Here is a 23,256-nt window from a genome sequence, read left to right on the forward strand (position 1 = left end):
GCATGGTGTGCAGAGATGCACTGGGCCCTTGAGTTGATCCATGTACTATCCACTGAAGCCTCATCAGAAATGGTGTCAGTGGAAGTGTGGCTGTCAAGAAGCCATTATTAAAGAAGGCAAACAGAGAGGAAAAATCTGATTTCTTTTTCTTTCTTTTTTTGCCAAATTAGAAAAAGAACTGGACTGATAATCAGTGGAAACAGGTTTTTTGTAGTGATGATGTGGTGTTTTGATCAAATCATTGTATCAAATCATGGAGGACATCGGGAGAGAGGTACAACAGTGAGTGTCTACAGCCATCTGTTCTGTCATGGTTTTGGGCTGCAGTTATGCCAGTGATGTTTATCAAAATTGTTGGAATTATACATGCAGAAAAGTACAGTCGAACTTTGATCCACTATGCAAAAATCATCTGACAAGTGTCTGATTGGCAGCAAATCCCAAACACACTGCCAATGCAACATAAGCATACATGGATGGTAAAAGATACAATGGTACACTATCAGTCATTGACTGGCCTCCCCAGAGCTCAGACCTAAACGTTTATGAAGCAGCGAGAGATCCAAGAGCCAACATCCAAAGAAGAGCTTTGAATGTCTTTCAAGATCCCTGGGGAGTTATTCCTGAAGACTGCTTAAAGAAATTCTAAGAAAGCTTGCCTAAGAGAGTTCAGGCTGTGGTGAAGAATAAAGATGGTCATACCATTGACTTTCAGGCTTGTTAGAACTGTACAAACTTTGTTTTTGTTTTACATTTCAGTGAATCACGGCACCCATTCCCCATTTTCCTAACAAAATATAAAGAAATGAGGAGAAGCTGACAACTTATGCACAGGTAGTGTACATCTAGGCAGTCTGATATCAGGAATGTCAGTACATTAACAGTTTTTGACACTGACTGAAAGAGCATAAACCACTTATGAAGTATAAGACATGCAAAATAAGAAGTAATTCCCAAAAGAAAGAAACCCATTTGGAATTTGTATAGTTCAGTATTTACACTCCCTCAAATTCACTCAAGCTGTGGGAAAAATGTGTTCTCAGAACAGAAGGAAGAAATGGCTGAGGGGAAAAAGCTGGGTGGAGGGAAAGGTGGAGTGGCTGTGATTAGGCCACATGTTGGTAATTTATCACACATAAACCTCACACCTAATTTTCACACCTGTAGCTCACCGTGTGGGTAGTCTAGTAATTCACTCACACACGCACCTCCACACACAAATACACACTCTTACGCTGGGTGGGACTTGGCTGTGGGTTTTCCCAGCGCATGAGGTGACCGAGGACATCACAGGGATCACCAAAGTCATCGGGCATATTTGGCATATTTGCACCCCATGTAGGGTCTGCTCCATCTCTCCCGCCCTAACCCGTGCACACGCTCCCCTCCCCATGTGTCATCACCTTGACTAAACTCATCTCCACTTCTAGCTCACACATCTGAAAAAACAAAAAAACTTGGACGTGACTTTTTTGTACTTGCCAGAAACATATTTTTGGAGCTCCAGATGGAAGATAATCATCTTTTGCTGAAGTGTCACGCAAAAACAGACTGTAAACTTAAGGTTTTGTTACTTCCTATCGCTGGCTCACAAAGCTGGGAAAATAAATTATTTTTTTAAGTAGAAAAAGCTGGATGGATCACAATGAACTGCTAAAAGTGGAACTCTGAAATAAAAATATAATTAATTGCCATCAATGCTGTATTAAATGCTCAGATTTTTACTTGAAAAAAATTAGCTTACTTTCATGCTTTTTAAATGTTTAGCAATTACAGTAAATAATTAGTGTTAGTGAATAGTAGCTGAAGGTAGGGCAAATTCCATCATTGTAAAATTTGATTACTTGGCTTTACTTTAAATTATATAAACTTACTCTCTCTCAAAAAATTTTATTAGCCTCAACTTAAGATGGTCAAGATATGCTAACTTGTTTTTTTTTTGTGACCATTACTCAAGGTCAAAGGTGTAAAATAAAAGTTCTCCTATCAAGTTAAACACACTCTATGCAACTTTAGTTGGATATGAAATATTGATCAGATGACGATGACTTTAATATAAATGACGCACTGTGCCCCATACACCACACAGTTTAAGAAATGCTGGTTATATGAAGATAAAGTACAAAAGTCACATATTCAGATTATAACAGGAGTTTTGTTTCATCATGGATAATTGTGACTTTGTTTTAGTGTCAGAGCAGGTCGCAGGAGGGGTCATCTTAATATTCTATACAAATATAGGTTTTAATATTAAATTCTATACAGTGGAACCCCGACTTACGAAATGAATTCGTTCCCGAGGGTCTTCCGTAAGTCGAAAATTTTTGTAAGTCGAAGCACCCATCGCGCTTTTTGAGTGGGCGATGCTGAACGATAGACTATAGGCTAATTGCTAACTAGAATAACAATACGTCGTTCAAGTGGAACAGCAAAGCACAATTACGGAAGCCAAGGGGTTGTCACATGATTCGGAAGGGATTCTGGGCATTCTGGGCTCGGCCAATCAGAGCCAGCGGATTTCGTAACACGGGCATTTTGCCGTAACACGGGCAGAAATATTGCCGTTTAGTGCCTTCGTAACTTGCATTTTTTCATTCAACGGGGTATTCGTAAGTCGGGGTTCCACTGTATTGTGTAACTTAATCATGTTTTATATGCAATTATTCTGCTAAGGAACTTTAAAAAAACATACAGTATTTTTATCTTAAATGAAAAAGAACTAAAGTTTAAAGGAACAGTGAAAAGAAACATACTGGTTTCTTTTCACTGGTTTTGGACGTTAAGAAAACACACTGAATGTTAGATCCAGGAAAAGACTGCCAATTGTGAGGACTCGCATAAATCAGCCAGTTACTAAAAGCTTTGACATTTTCTGTTCGCCTCACAGAGTTTCATTATTTATTTTGTTAGGGGTAGCCAAATTTTGGGAGACGGGAGCAGGAGCAAAGAGCTGCCACCTGATGGAATCTTCATTTTCATAGAATGTGTTTGAATCAAGTCATTTATCATTAAAAAAAACGCTGTTGAAAAATTCTTCCTTATTAAGTGTTTAACAAGATACTACTTCACACTCCCACTTCACCCGCTGAGGCCAAAAGGGAGATCTGAAGTGCTCACCGGGGTCAAAAGTGGAGAGCACCACAGGGGACAAATGGCAAAGACCTGGTCTCGCTTTCAGTTGTGGTGCCTGACACTGAAAAAACCCCCCAAAACTCCTAAACATCAAAGCCACACTTTTCTCTCTCTGTCAAAAAAAAAAACTGGACTGGATCCAATATCGACTTTTTCACGGGAAAATACCGCAACCTTGTTTGTTTTCTCACTTAACTGCCTGCTGCCAGCTTTTCGACGAGAGAAATGGTCACAGCACAGGTCATTAGAAGGCTGAGACTTATATTTCTTTCACTAAAGCTGCCATTATTTTGTTAAGTTCTCTTTAACTTAATTACCAGAAAGCGCACACATACACAAAGAATCTTTAAAGAGAAGTTCATCTGAGGTACTTCTCAAGTCTGCGATGTACAGTTTTTGCGTAGAGCCGCCTGCTCCTGTAGCAGGTGCCTGGGTCACATCTGGCCTCGTGTTTTCGCACCACCACAAACCAGCACCTGAATGGTTGGCGCTGCCCAGATTTCTTAACAGAAACCGGCTTGTGTTGGCTCTGAGAGGCCAGGACTCAGCCCGCGGAAGGACATGTTTCTTTTCTTATATTGCCTTTTGAGAGAACCTTGGAATAAATGCTTTCATAACGCATGAAGGAGGGGGGCATTTTGCTGTAGCTGAATTTTCTTTCAGCCCGAATACTGCACGTGCTCTTCAGTATTTGACTACTGCACCCAAAAAAAACAAAACAAAAAAAAGAACACAGGCTTCCAAGGTATGTGTTAGATGTTTCAATAAGATTTAAGAAGCCGATACTCGCATCCAAAACCCTCTGGGTGGTAGGAGGGTTGTCGAGTCTATCATTACATGCAATGGAGACAGATGAATGGATTGAATGGCTGTGCCCGCCTTTTACCTGCACGCCGCTGCGTTTGCTGCTACAGCTATGAGCAAATCAACTCAATAAAGATTCAGTCTCTTCTTTGTCACATATAACTAGTAAATATTGAGGTTAGATCATTTATTTTTCTTATTATATTTCACTAAGGCTTTCACTCTTTGAATACAAATGTGTGCACTCATCGTCATTGCTGATGCTAAGCAGCCCCATGCTGTCCATTACACTTCACTAGTGTTCATTACCGCACCAAGGCGGTACCATCTCTGAAGCCATTAGCTGGTAAACATATAAACTACACATGACCCTTGTCCACAGATACCTATTAGTTATGACTCCTGCTGGTGACAGCTGTTTACACAGCTAAGGCTGCATGCTCCTGAGCCCTGGCACCACTCCAAATCAAATAATATCCAGTTAAGGAGAAGTCAGCCAAGATGTAACACAAGTGCATAACTAGAAGGGGGTGGGGGGGAGGGTGAAGGAATTTGACAAATGTTAATGGACCTCTTTCCTTTTTTTTTTTTTTTGTTCTTTTGAAGCTTATACTTCTCTGTCTAGCATTTGTCTCTACCACAGTCATGTTTCATTGTCTGCATCCTAAAACAAGATTAGTGAGAAACCCTAATGGAGAAAGAAAAGTCAAAGGCAGTCACCACAATTGATGTGCTGTTTGACAAGGCGCAACATAAAAATGCGCTGCATTAAAATCATAACAGCTTAAAAATTTTCTCCCACAATTAGACTTTCACTCGTGTGTGTGTGTGTGTGCATTTGTGTCCAAAGCCCATGTGGCATGCAGCCAGAGGAAAAAACAACAACAAGACAAACAGCGACAAAAATGTCCTCGACCACAAAATACAACGCTGCATACAATACAACAAAATGAACTGTATTACAGTGAACACAGCTGTGCCCATTCTGTGAAACAAATGGGACTGCATCTCATTGAGTGACGGACAACGTTACCCAAAGTGTAGATTTGACTGAGAGGGGAGGAAACTACACCTAACTTGTCGTTCTCATATTAGTTCAGGGATAATTGAGAGCGCGCTCCACCAAATTGCTTCAAAATCTCAGAGACTTCACAATTTGCTCTAGTCATTTAAAGCATCAACCTATTCTGTCAGTCCCACATGGATGCATCTTCATTTGTTAATTTGTCAGTCATTCAGCCAGGTTTTTCCTAATATTTGCAAGCAATATCTAGGCCAATCACAGGAGGACATCTGGTCCAAGTGTAGCCCACTTAGACTGTCAGAAATAAACTTGCTGCAATGCTTACACTGAAGCTGCTTTAAGCAATATCTTTTAGACTAACAATGGACTGAATTGGTATTTGATGAAACAATCCCTATTTTTAAGCAAAGCGAAGAAGTAAACAACTAGAAACTTAGTGCGTAAAATCTGCCTGGCTTAAAAAATTTACAAGGACTGACATTAGCAGCTTAAGTGTTGCATATATTCTGTAGAAGTTTGCAGAGACCCCAGCACAGTAAAAAGAACTTGCTACTCTGGTATTTGTCACACGGTCAAAAACAAATCTCAAACTGATCATTAATGATTTAACCGGACAGCTGGAAAGTCTAGATAGCAAAAGTTAGTTTTGGTACTTCGATCGTTCAATCACACCTTAAACCAGATTTGTTCTGCACGCGTGGGAAAATGCACATGCTTCCTATTACTGCTTCAGTTTAAAATGTATTTGTTTTCTTTCTGACACTGGGTTAAAGTGTGTGTCAATGACTTTTATTGTGAAATGCATGAAGAGGAAGAAGCCCACAACAGAGAGCATTTACAGAGAGCCTGTTGATTGCTAGTACTGGTGTTTCATGAAAAGCGGCAACTACTCGTGCTCGAAGGATAGTCAGTGAAAATGAGTGAATGAAGAAGCTACAAGGCTAACATAATTATTTATATCTGCTTCTAGAGAAAACAGCTAAAAAATACTGTCGTTATATGACATCACACTATTACATTAGTGTAATATTTAGTGTAACTTTCTTTGTCTTTGGGCGTCATTCATAGACAGCTTAAAGGATGGATATCATCCACTGGTTCTGGAAGTCTTGTTTTAAAGCCTTAAGATTAGCATTTTCACTGTCATCATTTTGGTTTAAAGAAATAAAAATCAGATGTGTTGAGGAGGTGCACACCTGACTGTGAAACTACTCTTTGGCATGTGAGTTGTCCATAATGAGTTGGCAGCCAATGAGCATGGATAATCCTTGTTTTTTTAAACAAAGTATGACAAAGATTTGCAAATGAGACAGTTTTCTATTCAATACGTCCCAAAATGAGTGACTGAGCCCATAAACCCACCAGGAAAGTGTTTGCAGAGGTAAAGACAGAAAACTTAATTAAACTTAATTATGACTGGAAGTCGTTTTGCAACCACAGCTATTGCCATCTTGTGGCCTTTAGATGGAATAAGAGTTTATGCTTCATTTAACCAAACCAATGTCCAGGGTTACTTTTACAGTAAAATACTACATAAATAAATTGTTTAATTATTGATTCAACCAATTTCATTCATTTTTATAGTTTTGTTTTCTTATTTTTCTTCTTTTTTCTTTTTTTTTTTTTTTTTTTTACCAAAACAGTGTTTAAGCAGAATTTTCCATGTAATTTGACATTCTTAATACAAATAAGGATCAAAATTATTCAGAAAAAATATTTTTCATAACTAGTCAAATAAAATATAAATTTTAATCCTAAAATGTTAAATGAGAGTGTAGCAATTTTATGTACATCAGTCGCACAGTGCACGTGTCGGTGACTTTTATTGTGAAATTCACAGGAAGAAGCCAACTACAACTCCCATCTATAAAGAGCCCATTCATTGCTAGTATCACATGCTGCATGTTCCAAACCTGTCAATTCTGATAAAATAAGCACATATAAAAATAAAACACTGTTATTTGGGAATGCTTGGGGGGATTTTATGTCGAAAACACATCCTTTTTCCAACAAATAACCAGCTCCCCATGGAGAGTCACACCTGCAGCACCAAAGAAACTCATTGAGCGAAAACTTTTTAAAAAAAGCCAACACAGATGTTTTGCTTTTCCAAGCTCAAGGTCGGGAATGAGCTCAGATACTGAGCGTACATACTTACAGTTTGACAGCTAGGATGCTAGCCATTTAGCGAGGAGTTTAAAGACACACAGAGGTGCTCTGTTATCTCGGATATAATCGCACAGCTCATCAAGCTGAGTGACAAGTATTGGGGTATGAGACTGAATAAATCTGACAGGAGAAGAAGTACACTTCACTGCCTTGAGGCTAATGTTGCTGTTACTATAGCTTCCATTACAAGACTGACCTACAATCTTGTTGCTTTGCTCTGATAAGAGACAGACCAGATCTTATCCAATCCTTCCTCTATCGTGTACTCTCTGTTCCCATCACTCCTTTTTGCTCCTTCTACCCCGACCTCATAAGTCTACAGGGTATGACCCTCTAAGACCTTTTTAAATCCGACACGCAGGCTACGTTGCTGTCAGTCTGTTTCCTCCACCTCGTCCTCTGCCTTCCTTTCTCTCCACAGAAGGAGTCAAAGAGACAATGAGCTAAGCATCAAGGCCCAGTAATGACTCCCAGCCCTGTTCCTGATTAAAAACACACTGGGTGCTTCTGCACTCCACAGGCAGCTATGAGGCCTTCCTCTCCTAACACCATGAGGCTTGAGAGTTAGATGACAGAAGCACAGGCCAGCCTCAACACAGCTCCATGGCCAGGAACACAAAACCAAAAAAAAAAAAAAAAAAAAATCCGGTCTAAGCATGACACGTTGTATCATTCAAAGCTCTTGTCTCAACTAGTCCAAGCCTAATTCCACAGGCAAGTCCTTATTTAGTCTGAGGGTGCCCAATTACCAACATTAACCTCAACCTCAGCCAAAACCATAACAAAGCCATAACAGAGGGTGCTTACAGTCCCCGCCAACGATGCATCAAGGGTGGGGGTAAAATATCTTGTCACGGTTACATGTAATTGAAAGCGCGTTGGTTTTGTCTTTCACACAGTATACAATGATACTGGCAAACCAAGATAGCAAGAAAAGCACCTCAGTGCCACTCCATAGATGGCTGTACCGCACCATGCAGTCAGCAGGCGACAGTGGGGGCTTCGCTACCTTTACCTCTCCGTGTCCATACTCAGGCCACCAAATTACAGGCGCGCACCGCCAAGAGATGCTTTATTGCATCTGACCAGCTCACTTCCTCTCCATACCAAAGGCATTACATGCTGAGCTTTATTTTGATGTGGCATGTAAGCATAATTAGAGGTCCCATAAAAGAAGGGGGGGGGGGGGGAGAAAAAAAAAGGAGTGTTGTCCATCTGTCGAGTGTTAAGGGGTGGGCACGGGGGTAGCAATCAGAGAGCCCCATGCCTCCTTCTTGTTAGAGCCATTCTAACAGGCATTGAAGCAGACCTTAGCACCAAACTCAAATCAATGTGTGTGTGTTTGTTTCTGTACATGCTGGTGTATTTTCTCAAGGGGCCTCCTTGAGTTTCAGATTTCCGGGCTTTGCAGATCGATGCAAAGTAGGTACTAGTCAACACGCACACAAAGGATCATATCAATATGGTAAACAAGAGCACATACTGAGTGTGGCTTTTTCTAGAAACACTATACATTAATCTTCCTTCCAAAGGCTCTTGGGCCCTAAATGATCCTCTAAACATTTAGAGCCAGTCGGCTATAAAGAAATGGAATATTCATAAAATATCTTAAGGAAAATTACATGTTATGTGTTGTGAAAACACATTTTTTGCTTTCTGGTTGTCATTTTATGCTGTGTAGTGTTGACTAAGGGCACCCTAACCCTGACCATTTCACATATTGGAATGATAAAAGCACAGGATGTGATATATGTGCTTAATATTCTATTATGTATGCTATGTATATTATGTACGTTTTCCAAAAGTGACGATTTCTATCGATATACTTTTGATATCTGGACGTTTAACATAAAACTTATCATCAGACTCAAGCTAGCCTAAAGCTAGCCTGAAGCTAGCCTAATTCAATGGTTCTCAAAGTGTGTGTCGCGCACAGCTGGTGGGACCCACAGTTCTGGCAGGTGGGGCACAAGTTACCTGGCAGAAAAGTCAGGTTTAACATCGGAATCACTTTTACTGCGGAACAAAGAAATTTGCGGCAGTTACGTTAATAATATGTGCATCCGCTGAAAAGCTGCACCCGAGTGTGTAAGTCGACAGCCACAATAAAGAAGTGTACTGAAAAGTGCGAACATGTGGTCGGGTCTGTCGTGCATCGTTTACAGTGGTTCCGAAACCCAGGATTGGAGCACAATAGCCACATGTTCGCACTTTTCAGTACGCTTCTTTATTACGGCTGTCGACTTACACACGCGGGTGCAGCTTTTCAGCGTGATTGGTGGATGCTGCCGCTCAGGTGCGTCTGCCTCCCCCGCAGCCGTGCCGCAGACCACGCCCCGCCACAGCTCTGCAGTCAAAAACAGCCTCACTGCAGCCACTAAGAGTGAAAAGTATTAAACTCTCACTAAATCAAATATTTTCCATCTCTGTTCACAAGTTTTTGGATTTCTTTTTTATAAGGCTAAGACCCAACTTTATTTTTCCATGTTTGGGAATGTTGACATTCTGTTTAACTTGTTGCTTTTTTTGAAGAAGTGGTGCAGACGAATGAAGCAGTCTAGTGACAAAAGTTACAGTTGTTTGTTTAAAACAGAAGTTACTGAAGGATTCATTGTGAATGAGTTTATCTTCTGAATAAAGCTGCAGCTAGGCTTTTCTGTCATTGTTTTGTTTAGCTGGGGCGTGAAAGTATCTCTTCCTGCCGTGTGAAGAATGATGTAAAAGTGTGAGCACCACTGGCCTAATTTCATGTAATAACTAGAAGAAGGAAAATAGGAAAATAATCAACATGTAAAGAAGGAAACGTATGTTTTTATACAAGTTTTTATACTTCTTAAAATGTGAAAGAACAGCTCAACACTCAACCGATTCCTTTTTTCGTGGAGGTCATGAGAACATTACGTATCACTGCTATGTCCATTATGTGAACATACAGCAGCAGTCTGTCAGCTAATAAAACAGTACATAAATATTTACACCATTTTACAATTTTTTATAATAATTACATTGTTGTAGAAACCTTAAAGAATACTGTATATACATATTTAATAGTAATAAACTACAATAACTGCAAATAGCGAATCCAAGTGCAGTAGTTTACTGCAGTTTAACACAAACCGATGTTACAGGGAAAATATAAAATCCCACTAGTGTAAGTGTAGTTTTTACACTTTCTGTAGTGTGTTAAATTACATTTTGTTAATTAGTAAGCTTTGCGGGTTTTGTTGCCTTTGGACAGAGTCAGACTGACTGTTTTCAAACTAAGCGAACTGGCTGCTGGTATAAGCATGATCTAACTCTCATGTGAATGAACACATTTCTTAAAATGTCCAGCTTTAAGCCTAATTTTAATGCTTTGTTTTGTGTAAAGCGAAAGGGGAAATGGCTCATTTTAACAATTCCCATGATTAGATTCATTGAGGAAAAAAAACACAATAGATGCCTATTGTGTTCACATCATTACCTCTAAACAGCTCTTCACTGGATTCTTTTAGAGGTGTGTATTAGTAACGTGAGAAGTAAGCAGCCTGGAAATGCATTCTGGTGTAAGCTCGAGGGGCTCCATCCCCAGCTCTGGGCAGCTCTCCCACCTGGAAGGACCTTGCATGTGTTTTTTTTTAAATACTCTTTTTGTTTTGTTGTTTTATGTGTGGCACTTAGAAATGATTCCCAACATTAGAATCTTTTATGGCCCAATAAACTTGAGAGAATTGGACCAAATTGGCTGGTCATATTTAGAAGCTTTATAAGGAAACGTATTAAGGTGTAATTGCTGCGAAGGAACAGGCATAGGTGAGGGATGCAAAAAAAAAAAAAAAAGCCTTCACACTCTGGACAGACACTGTAGTTTTTGTCTGCTGCTGAGAGATTCCAGTCACCATGAGGAAACATGGAGTGTGCTCTAAGATTTTATATAATAGCTTTATTTTATTTCACATTTCCGAAATAAAAAATAAAAAAAAATTTACAGTGTGGTAACACATCGCCTAAAATTGAAAACATCTGTTTGGCATTTAGCTTTGCCAGTATATGGGATCCTCAGATAACAATAGTTGAAAGTTGGAAAGGAACATCCCCATGCGTATCCCCCTCCCAACCCTCCAACCCAGCCTCCCTATCAAAAAAAAAAGCCAAAAAAGGTGGGGAGAGAAATTATGAAAGAGAGCCCGAATCTGGAGATGGAAGAAGTTGATAGACGAATATGAGTACATCTCCTACCTCACGATCACACGCTCATAAATAAAAAGGTTATTCAGCAAACTCAATTCATTCATTGGGATTTACTGAATTTTTCAGATGGTAAAACAGTGGAGAAAAAGCAGATCGGATCGTCCTACTTTGTCATGGAGCCCAATAAAGAATCCAGATCTGTGTCTCCCTACAGAAGAAAGTTCATGCCACTGCATGTTTTTCCTCTTGCTGGGGGTTTTTCAGCAGTGTAGCATGGCACGAACGCACTGAGGAGCCTTTCACCGGCTTCACCTGATACCGCTGGGACTTGAAGCGGGAGCTGCACTACAGGCCGGGATCGACGTGCAGGTCAGACGAGGAGCTAGTCTTTCGACAGAGTTCGGAGGCTGGGTCAGACTAATGTGATTTATCAATATAGTGCATAAGTGAATCATTGTCCTTAATGGCCACGATAATCCCCAAGACAGACCGTGAACATGATTAGTTGAAGAAGTTGGGGTGGGTGAAGGGAGAGGATGTGTGTTGTGGACCCTTGATCATCGGTAACATGCACCTGCAGGGTGTCCATGTATCTGCCAGTACTCTTCCTCTCTCGCTCACTCTCTCTCTCAGACACACACAAACACACACACACAAAGATTTACACTTCTCGAAGCTTAGCTGACGGGGCCTGGGAGAAAAAAGACAGAGCTCTGTTCCTTGACGCTGGAGCTCGAGCTCAGGTCAAGACTCAGCCCGCTGTAATCCCTCTCAGGTGATGCTGTTCACATTCAGCCGCTTCCAGCTGATCTCCTTAAATATGCCTTCCTCATCCCCTAAAAAGCCCCCTCCTCTCTCCCCTCAGCACAACCTCCAAGGATGGTGAGTGAGAAGGACGGATCTCTGCTGAGATCAGATCCGATGGCTTTTCAGCATTTTCCAGAGACCAATCCCGTGCTTCACACGAATAAAACAAACGCACTTTCAAGTGTTAGCTATGGAATAAGAAAGAGAAAAAAAACAGACGAGTGAGGCTGCAGCGCTAACATCACCTGGAGTAGAGTGGCATCATGTGAGAAGGTCTTGTTAACAGACGTGCCATCTGCAGGGCTTTTTCCCTCCACACACACTTTTTTCCCAGACTAGCGAGGGCTGGTTTAAAAGCAGCTTCTTGGAGCGTTCCCTGTCATTCCCCTTAAACACTTAATCAACAGATTATATTGCGCTGAAGTGCTGTGTTCCAACATTAACACTTACACCCACAAACCTGGGACTTTGTGCAAGCTTTCAGCACACACAGGTCCACAGGCTGATGTGTAGGGCTCAGAAAGAGAGCGCACTATGTGCAAGTAGCTTAGCTGCATCTAAAAAGAAACTCCACCAAACTTTTGCTGTATTATCAAAGTAAACCATAGAATCAGTTAAGAAGAGTCCACTACCTGAGAGTATCACGTTTTCACTCATTTTCAGTGACATCTTGTGATTTTTAGCATTAAAACCATATCCCCCCCCCCCCCCACACACACACACACACACACACAAACACATCCATGCTGCAAGTGTCATGCATCTCTAGCCTCGCCCCCTCCAACTCTGCATTGGTTTAATCTAATCACTTTGGTCCTTCAACAGAAAACACACAAAAAACAAGCATCTGAGAACACAGTTAACACAGTTGAGTAACAGATTACACAGCTGAATCTGATCTGAAACACGCTATGACCTGCAGGGAATTCAAATTTGGGATTTCTGGCTTGATGCACAAAGGGTTAACAGAATCACATGGCAACTTTTCACCACTCTCGACTGCCATTACCTATTCATTACCAGTTAAAACGGCTTAGGGCCCCACTGTGTATCCCTGTTCCTTCAGGCAGCGCTCCTACTCGAGCCTGATTTTATGGAGTCAGCAGGTGGCATCATTAGCCAGAGAATAAAAATGAAAAGTAATACCCTTGTGTCTAGCTATGATATCATAGCAGGGCTCATTGGCATCATTTTCCTATTTCTAGTGGGCACAATAGGGGGTAAGGAGGTGTAAATTTAATATATTCCGTCATCTGTTTTACTTCTTTTTTTTTTTTTTTTTTTTTAAGTGTATATGCACAATTGCCACAGTCAAAACAAGAGGCTGGTTCATGCCATGCAGTGTGTGAGCAACACCAGACCAGCCCAGAAAACCACACAAAGATCCCAATCTTGACCGCGCGCCGGGGGTCACATGCAACGGCAGCGTTACTCCTTGACAAACCCGCCCGCCCCCATTCCCCTCATTATGATGGCATCTCCATTCCTTACACCTCGCTCAGTTATGCAGCTACGTGCGCCATAGCAAAAAAATTCTCTTTTCATTTGTTTATACTCATCAGTGTTTTGTAAATTACGCAGGATGTCTTTCATTCCACGTTACAGCAGTTCCGCCTGGGGGAGCCGAGCACGGCCAAACTGAGTTTTAAACGTGCCTGGGTCTCAACACTCCTGAAAGCTTTGGATAGCTTCCCCGTGCATGCCAGACAGGCTGTATATAAAACTGTCACAGGAACCTTGAGGGCTAGAAAAATATTCAAGCATTTCTAGCCCTATTGGACAATGATCTCTTACACATGCTTCTTTCAATATAACCGTGATAAATAAAGGAAGGAAACAAATACTGAAGACTTGGCTGACTGCCCACTGCTTGCTAGGATGGCAGTTTTGGCCCAAAGTGCTGTATGTCCACCCCCCTCAATACAGACGCACACACAAACACACACGTATACTTTAAACATTACAATAAAGGCCAAACCTGTGCATATTTGCACGGGGTTAGCATGACAAGTGTAACATCCGCTCTGAGAGTGAGCGGTAACAGTGTGTAGCTTATCGTCCTCAGCCTGAAGCTGTTCTTGAGGTCAAATGTGTAAGTTAACCTTTTGATCTCGTCCCCGCTGGTTAGGCCACCCCCCAGACCTCTTCCTTCTTTCTCTCTCCGAACTCTCCCTCACACACAAACAGACAGCAGCACAGATAAAGAGGCACCTAAAGACAAATGTGCACCGCTGGATTTGCTGCTTGACCATCCAACCCTGCAGATTAAAGGCGCTCTTAAGGGCGAAACACTGCTCTTACCACGTAAATGGCACTCCGTATCTTGTGTGCTATCTAAAAGTTGCACGGTGCAATGAGAGAGAGAGAGATGCAGAGAGAAAGAGAGGGGCTGAAAAACGTGTGTGTGCCAGTACCCCGCAGTGATTGCCTGATTATTTGCAGATGGGCAGTGGAGGGCTTGCAGAGTGTGGAGGTTCCCCCTGGCACGCAGCGCATATGATTAAATATGTGATTGCCTTACAATTTACAAGAACCCCCCCCCCCCCCCCCCCCCCACCACCACCACCACCACCACCACCACCACCCCCCTTTGACTTTAAATGAGTTTTTCAAGTGTCCTACCTTTAGACGGGGGTTGTTAGCGCCATGCGCAAACTGGACCACATTTCCTCTCACGGTCACCCTAAAAAGGATCTCGGCAATGTGTTATGTCACAGGTCTGAGGAGGGCTCCGCAGGGGCCACTTTCCTAATCCGGCTGGCTCCTCATTCATACAGAGTAGAGAATGGTATTTACAAAGGTGCTGATCCCCCCCTCCTGCCCCCGACCCCTCCTCACAGCTCCTGCGCCTCTGCTGGGTGATTGTTATGCGCGTTTCCTACCAACTGTTCAAAGTGGTTATGAGATCAATTAAAACCAGCTTAAGAGGTGGTAGGTGGGAGGGAGGGTGGAGTTGAGATGTGGCATCCATAAGTGTGAGGACGGGGATTCGTATCTGTCCACTGAATCAGTCACCTCCTGCTCGCTACAGACCCAAAGCGCTATTTATTTATGTAGCGCTTTACGTGCCACCAACACACTGCACCTTTTCTGGTACCAGAACATCCACAGATAGCCTGAATTAACGCTAATCCAGTTGGCTCTTTGACATTTTGGATGCGCGTGGCCAATTTTGCGCACATTTTACGCACCAGTTACCGGCTCTGAAATCATTAAATAATGTGGAAAATCTTATTTTAGAGAGGTCAGTAGGTTACATGAGATGCTGTAAGAATGAGCTGTAGCTCAAACAACTATTCGTTTTTTCTCCTTTTTGCATGGATTTCTGGAATTTTCTGGGTTGGATCGACGGCACCAAGTTACGTGCGTTGAAAACAAAATTCAGATTTAATTTCATTTTCTAAAGGAAAAACAACAACAACAAAACCCAACAACTTTCCGCCCGCGTTTAGCGCGCACAAAACAGGGGCTACAAGTAGGAGCGAAGAGGACTTTTTACAGAGTGTGTGAACAACCTTGTTTAGGATAGTTACCTCCCCGGACACACACAAACTCTTTGCGAACCCTTAAAAGTGATGCTGCTGTAATACTGGAAGGTTTTAACCTTCTAGTTACCTCTTTTGTTTCTCCTCCAGCGGTGCGACGGCGCCTGACAGTTGCTGTACTCCATACAGTTCAATATGATCAGGGCAAATGAGAAGAGTCGAAACTGCATCTGGACGGCGGTGTGTAGCTCGGACTCCAGTTAAAATCTCGAAATCTGTGAAACGTCCTCCTCCACGTTTCTTTAGCTGGTCATCGGATGTGTCAAACATAAGACGAGATGTGACATCGTATCAAGTCGCCGACTGGGATCATTTTATGGAGCGCGCTGATCCTCACTGAGTAAAAGTGTCCGTGCGCTGAGGGGAGAATGACAAAGGAGGTTACTGTGATAACAGTGTAACGAAATCAACACCTTCCCTAAACACTGATGCGTGGGGATGATAGAGGAGTGCACTGAAGCCCCTCCAAAAAACAAAAAAAAAACAGAGAAGCTTCTGTGTGTTAATGTGTTGGAACAATCGCAAATGTAAAGCTCAAAGGGCACCCCTCTTTAAAAAAATAAAAATAAAGGCAACTGTGCGTAGTGGTCGCCAAAAAATAAAAAATAATAATAAATAATAATAACGCTCCGTGAGTAACGTGATGTTGTGTACCTTTCACAAGATTAAGTACAATTCCGCTCCGGTTCCACTTTCAGCTTCCCACCTCTGAGTGCAAGTGCGAATGGGGAACGTGCAGCATCCCTCTGTGTGTGTGTGAGTGAGAGAGAGAGAGAGAAACTTGTGTCTCCAGAAGAGAACAGAGGTCCGAGGAGGAGGAAAAAGGTGGTAGCGGTAAAGAAGGGGAGGTGGTGGAGGAGAAAGAGGAGGAGGGGGTCCTTTCCTCCTCTCTGTAAAGAAAGGGGGGAAAAAATTGGGGAGCTTAGATTCCGTTTACCTGCGTTTCCTCTCTCAGGCTCGTCCACTTGGCTTCCAGCAGAAACACATGTGTTGCTTGTTTGAGAGCGTAAAACGAGAGCCGGTGAAGTGAGTCTGCGTTTTGCGCGCTGCTCAGACTGAGCGGTGGGGACTTGGAACTCCCGACCGCTCCTGATGCTCGCTGCTGCCTTTTGCCAGATATAAGCGCCGTGTCGCTGTCACGTGTGGAGACTCTTCGCGTTGTGTGTTGCTCCTTATTTCAGATGTTCGAGATGACATTTCTTGTATTCCCCCCACCCTCCCTCCTCTCCCCTCCTTCCCCTGGCCCCCTAGCGCAAACTCGGCCACACTGGCCGATCCGAGGCTGCCTCTGGGTCCTAGTGAGCATTAAGAAAAAAGCTGGATCGTCATTCAAGAAGAGAAGAAAAAAGTTGATGTATTCGTTTCTGGATAATGGGATTGCAGTCCGTATACATTGGACTTTTTTCTGCCAAACGACAAGATTATTTAGGACCCAAATTATCATCCAAACACGCCCCTGTGCCCTTCGGCAGAAGTTTCAATTCAAAGTTTTTGACTCCTCTCAACTGAGGATGTAATTGCTGCACAGCCAGTCTATCTCGGTTGAGCTTTATTCCACTGACGATGGCTCTATTTAACAATTAGAGGTTCACCCCACGAAAAAGAAAAATTATCTGCATAATATATGGTAATAGCATGGGTAAAGTCAACCATATGGTCACGCCTATTTTACTCCAACCCCCACCCCCTCTCTGAAATTAATGCTAATCGTCGGAGAGGCTGTAATTGTGGAACTTGGATCAATCATTCAATCGTTTCTGGGAGTTTTTCCGCTTTTCCCCTCATGCCGGGCCTTCCAGGGTGACCCACGTGACCCCAAAGAAAGGACATATCCAAGTCGGTGAGCCTTCTTCTTCAGTCAGGAGCGTCTCACCTCGTGGGGAAAAGCTGGAGCTCGTCCACTACCCACTACCCCCCTCCTGACATTCAGACTGCCGGCTGACCTGCAGATGAGTGATTACAAAGGGCAATGAACGTATTAAAGTTGGTGACGGAGGGCTTCAGGTAAAACAGCCACACACATAAACGTGGCCGTGTGCAGAATACCATTTCTCCTGATGTTTTCTGACCCAGTGGAATCCAAGTTGTAAATGCTCTACCCCCTTCAGCCACTAGGTGTGGCACTTAATCTTTTATTTATTTCAGGAAATTATTTTCATGTGAGAGCAGCTCCGTTGTCCACGTCGGTGATCCTACAAGTGGGAGGTCAAGAAAAAGGAAAAAACAAAACAGGGCAGATATATTATATTTCTTACACTTCAACCAGCAGAGGTGCCAGGTAGTTTAAAAAAACAAAACAAAAAACACATTACTACTCAAAAACCCGGTGGTACAAGGCATGATTTGGTCACTAGAACTGAAAAAATGTGAGTGAGGGAAACCCTATGTTTAAAAAAAAAAAATCCTGAAACTTATGGTGACCTTTGTCCTCACTTTGTTTATTTATTTATCCAGACATTGTGGTCAGGAGGCCTGTTAGCCACAGGCAGAGCTGCTGGTTTGGATTTGTCTCTAAAACAACATCTAAGAGTGCACGGTTAAGGTGAATGTGATAATTTAGGCCTCCGGCACTTTTATTTTCATGATGTGTCATGGAGAAGGGGGTCGGTAAACCAATCACTTTATTCTCTCCATCCCTCCCCTCCCGCTCCTTGCAGTGCACAGAAGTGGGGATGAGGGGGGGTGACGTCAGCATTTGGATGGTCTGGCTCAGAGCCCTCAGTGCCATAACAGCAATGAGGGGAGCTGCTGTTCACTCTGCTAATCAGAGATCCAGGCTAGATGGTCTCCATCGTGGTTTTTTTGTCACAGTTTATTTAGTTAGAAAAGGAAAAGAAAAAGCCACTCCACAGTGGTCATCTACAAATCGGAATATCCAGAATGTCAAGGGCAGGATGAGAGTGAGGCAAACTGAGAAAGTTCAATCTGTTTTTAGCAACTTTCCATGTTTGTGGCTCCAAATGGAAAGAGGGAAACTTCGATATCCCAAAATAATCCAACATGACATTCACAAACAGAGCTGAAACATTACAGTCCACTTGTGCAAATACAGTTTTAGAATCACCATAAATCTAGAAAACAAAACCGTCTCCCCTCAGGGTTCACTTTAGGAGCTCTTCCATTAGATTTAACTGAAAACGTGAAATAATGTGAACAACTACAGTTCACCTGCTGGTGAAGATCGCATGAAGTTTTGGAACAGCTAATAAACCTGACCTCTAAGGGAGACTGCGTTGTATAACATGATCCTATGTATGACAATGTGCCCACGTCCGATCAGACTTGTTTTGCATGTGTTTTATCTAGGGACGGATCAGTTTGTCATTAATCTTTTGTTTCGAATTCCAGTTCCTTTTTTTAAATGAATAAACCCAAGCATTCAAAAACAATAATGGAGGGCTGAAATTCTTCAAAAGTGGGGGGTTTTCTGCAATGAAGACATTACATTTCCCTTTAATAAAATGGAAACACACCAAAAATCCTTTTTTGAAAATCCCCCTGGCATCAGCTGTTGATTATCAACAGTCCTGTTAAAAATTAAGTGCATCCCTACTGTTTCCATAGGAAATGTGAGGGTTAGTAGCAGCCAGGTGCAACTAATCAGCTGCACCTAATTAACTGATCATCAGTTATAAAAGACGTTGTTCTGGCAGTTTGCCGGTCTGGTCCATTCCGTTGTGTTAATACAATGCCACAGTAACTTCACCCAAAGGTGAGACTGTGCAGTGCTCAGAGAAACATGTTAAATCTTACAATTCATGACACTACAATGGGAAAAAGACTGAACAAGTATGGCTTGTTTGCAAGGGTTGCAGGGAAAACCTCTTCTTTATAAAAAGAACATGGCAGCATGACTTAGATTTTTAGATTTGCATGTGTTTGGAAAAAACTAAAAAAAAAACTAAACCACCCCCCCGGCATATTAGCACATATACCTCATACCAACTGTCAAGCACAGTGGTGGAGGGGTGATGATTTGGGCTTGTTTTGCAGCCACAGGACCTGGACAGCTTGCAGTCATTGAATCAATGATACTAAATCGTGTCGTGAAGTAGACAATGATCCCGAGCACAGGAGAAAGTCTACAACAGAACGACTGCAAGAGGGAAAAAAAAAAAAATTAAGGTGTTGCAATGGTCCAGTCAAAGTCCAGATGTCAACCTCAACAAAATCCTGTGGGGTGAGCCTGTGGCTCTGTATAAACAAATACCCACCGACCTCAATGAACTAAAGCAACACTGGAAAGAAGAGTGGGCCAAAATTCCTCCACCATGATATGAGAGAGCGATAAAGTCAGACAAAAATAAGAAGTTCAAGTTATTCCTGCTAAAGGTGGTTCATGAGATCATGAGATTTTGTTTGGCTGCATGCACACATATATTAATACACACACACCCACCTATCTATATACACATACACGCGATCGTGGCTCAAGAGTTGGGAGTTCGCCTTGTAATCGGAAGGTTGCCGGTTCGAGCCCCAGCAACCTTCCGGGGCTCGGACAGTCTCGGTCGTTGTGTCCTTGGGCAAGACACTTCACCTACCGCCTACTGGTGTTGGCCAGAAGGGCCGATGGCGCCTCGCTTCTGTCAGTCTGCCCCAGGGCAGCTGTGGCTACAACTGTAGCTTGCCTCCACCAATGTGTGAATGTGTGTGTGAATGGGTGGATGACTGGGTGTGTAAAGCGCTTTGGGGTCCCTGGGGGGGGGGGACTAGTAAAGGCGCTATACAAATACAGGCTATTTGTACCATTTACCACATGCAGACCCTTTCCAAAAAATTAGAATATCATGGAAAAGTTTATTTCCATAATTCCATTCAAAACGTTACATTTTCATAGATTATAGATTCACGGCCCACAACTTAAACGATTTCAAGTACGTAGTTTTTTACTGGTACATAATTTGGGCTTCCAGCTCATAAAACCCACAAAAACAGGAATTCAAAAAATTAGAATACCGTGAAGATATCAGCCCAAATTTTTCAGGGCATGAATGTTTTAACAGCGTCACACACAACTCATCTACTAAACTAAAAGCACCTGCACAGGTTTTCCCAGGTGTCATTAAATTGCTTCAGTTTATTTTAATTGCCTCAGTTAGGTTCATTATAGTGAAGACTGCAGACTTGACAACTGGCCAGAAGAGCATCATTGATACCCAACATAGGATGGGTCAGCTACAAAAGTTCATAGCTAAGGAGGCTGGCTGTTCACAGAGTGCTGTGTCTAAGCATATCAATGGAAAGTCTAGTGGAAAAGCAAAATGTGGCAGAAGATGCACCAGCAGAAGAGATGACAGTGGCCTTCGGCAGATTATCAAACAGAAGATTCAAGAATCTGGCAGAGATCCAGCTTCAAAAACCACCACATTCAGATGCACCCGGGAGATGGGCTATAACTGTCGGGTTCCTCGGGTCAAACCACTTCTGAGCCTGAGCCAACGTCGGAAGCGACTCAACTGGGCCAAGGAGAAGGAGGACTGGACTGTTGGCCAGTGGTCCAAGGTCCTCTTTTCCGATGAAAGTACAGTGTGCCTTTCATTTGGGAATCAAGGTCCAAGGGTTTGGAGGAAGACGGGTGAGGAACAGAACCCAAGCTGCTTGAGGTCCAGTGTGAAATATCCACAGTCAGTCATGATTTAGGGTGCAATGTCCGGTGCAGGTGTTGGTAAACTCTTTTTTAAATCCAAGGTCACTGCAGCAGTCTACCAGGATGTTTTAGAAAACGTCACAATTCCTTCTGCTGAGGATCTGTACGGAGATGGAGATTTCATCTTCCAACAGGACCTGGCCCCTGCCCATACCACCACAAGGTCCAAAACCTGGTTTGATGGCCATGCCATCACAGTCCTTCACTGGCCAGCCAGACCTAAACCCCATTGAGAATCTATGGGGTATTATCAGGAGGAAAATGAAGTCCACCAGACCCAAAAACCTATGAAGCTGACAGCAAGCATCAAGGAAATCTGGGCTTCCACGACTCCCAGGCAATGCCACGCTGCATCGAGGCAGTGATTAAGGCAAAGGGATTCCAAACCAAGTATTGAAGATTGACATATCGTTTTGAAAGTACCCCATTTTGATTGACTTGATGTAATCCCAAATTATTTTTTTTTTAAATGCAAAAACTGAGAAGTAAATGCTAATGTCTTCACGGTATTCTAATCTTTTGAATTCCTGTTTTTGTGGGTTTTATGAGCTGGAAGCCCAAATTATGTACAGATAAAAAACTAAGTACTTGAAATCGTTTAAGCTGTGGGCCGTGAATCTATAACCTATGAAAATGTAACGTTTTGAATGGAATTATGGAAATAAACTTTTCCATGATATTCAAATTTTTTGGAAAGGGTCTGTATACATACACACACACACACATATAGTTCAGTAGTCTTCACTTTACATGTTGGTGAATTTAAATATGGCTTTAATAGGCAGCTTTTTTATTTACCTTTTCATTTATTCTGTTTGTAACTGTGATAATCATTTCAAGCCAAAGAAGATAAATCTACATTTTAGCAGATGTGTTTGTGTCTAAAAATTGAACTATTTTTTAAATTCTGCTAGTTTTTTTGTGTTTGTCTTGATGAGAACCCTTTCAAAAGAAACAATTCAATCATAGTTAAATTCTGATATCACACCTTTTCCAGCAAAGCCCAGAAGGGATCTCAGTTAAAAATAGAACCGATTGTGAAACCCTGCTCCGATACCTATGTTTACAAAGCACGCTGAATAAATAAAATGGGACATGCTGTGTACTTTGGACAAACCCACTTAAAAAAAAAAGAACAAAAAAGAAAAAACAGGTTTTCATATTTTACCTCTAAATGTACACAGTGCACTTGTGTTTGTCAACCGAGCTGGTCTGTGACGCATTATGAAAGAAAATAAAAAGAGGGAAAGCGCCTATTACCGGTCTGTCCTGCTGCTTCTTGGACAGGACAGTGTCACTCAAAAGGAGCACGTTTACGGGTGAAGCACACATACGGGTGATCAAACACTCGCTGCACTTTCTGGAAAGTGCAGGTGTATTTTTTTTTTTTTTTTAAACATAGAATTCCTTGTTTAGCAGTTCAGTTGCACGTAGGAAGAAAATTAAAGGTACATGAAGAATCGACACCCTGTTTGTGAGCAATAAAGAGGGAGTTAGGGAGAGTCAAAGGACTTGAGTTATGAGAAGGTCGAAAGCAGAGAAAAGTGGGGGTGGGGTGGGACATTAAAAAGATTGTGTCCGTCTGGCTAATGGTTCTTTATGGCTCCCTCATGTCCTCAGATGGACAGGATGACTGGCACACAGTGTGACCACTGGTAGCTGCACATCACCTCCATTGCCCCCCCTCCTTCCTTCAGCTGACATCCCACTCAGGGAGGCTGCCTGCCACAGTGAAGTGAACCACTAAAAACACCATAAAACCAACAGACTAAACAGCCATTCATCCTTACACACGCACTAGTCTTAACTGTCCCACTCGGTGACTCAATGCGAACATTAAAACTTCATCAAGTATTACCGGAGAAGAAGAAAAAAACAAGGAAAGAGAGAGAGAAAAAAGAAGTTCTGACCACTCAAACCTCAAGTGCAGAATGTAATGTCCAGAAATAAGACAG

At 42.3% G+C, this 23,256-nt stretch overlaps 1 protein-coding gene across 3 annotated transcripts in view; it reads right to left on the reverse strand.

Annotated features, from left to right (window-relative positions):
- Window positions 1-16,826, reverse strand: part of rspo2 (R-spondin 2) — a 59,221-nt gene extending 42,395 nt beyond the window's left edge. The window contains exons 1-3 of one of the 3 annotated variants that reach the window (XM_087847738.1): window positions 16,589-16,826; window positions 16,306-16,397; window positions 15,722-16,008 (exon numbers count right to left, since the gene is read on the reverse strand). In XM_087847738.1, the coding sequence (XP_087703864.1) occupies window positions 15,722-15,821 (100 nt within the window). In that variant the 5' untranslated portion in view covers window positions 15,822-16,008; window positions 16,306-16,397; window positions 16,589-16,826. Of the gene's footprint in view, window positions 1-15,721; window positions 16,009-16,305; window positions 16,449-16,588 lie in introns of those variants that run through there. The other 2 variants (XM_087847739.1, XM_035909544.2) reach the window with 2 other exon arrangements.
- Window positions 16,827-23,256: the final 6,430 nt, after the last annotated feature.

Source organism: Neolamprologus brichardi, chromosome 11 (genome assembly GCF_056152115.1).
Source record: "Neolamprologus brichardi isolate AB-2024 chromosome 11, ASM5615211v1, whole genome shotgun sequence".
Classification (NCBI taxonomy): Eukaryota; Metazoa; Chordata; class Actinopteri; order Cichliformes; family Cichlidae; genus Neolamprologus; species Neolamprologus brichardi.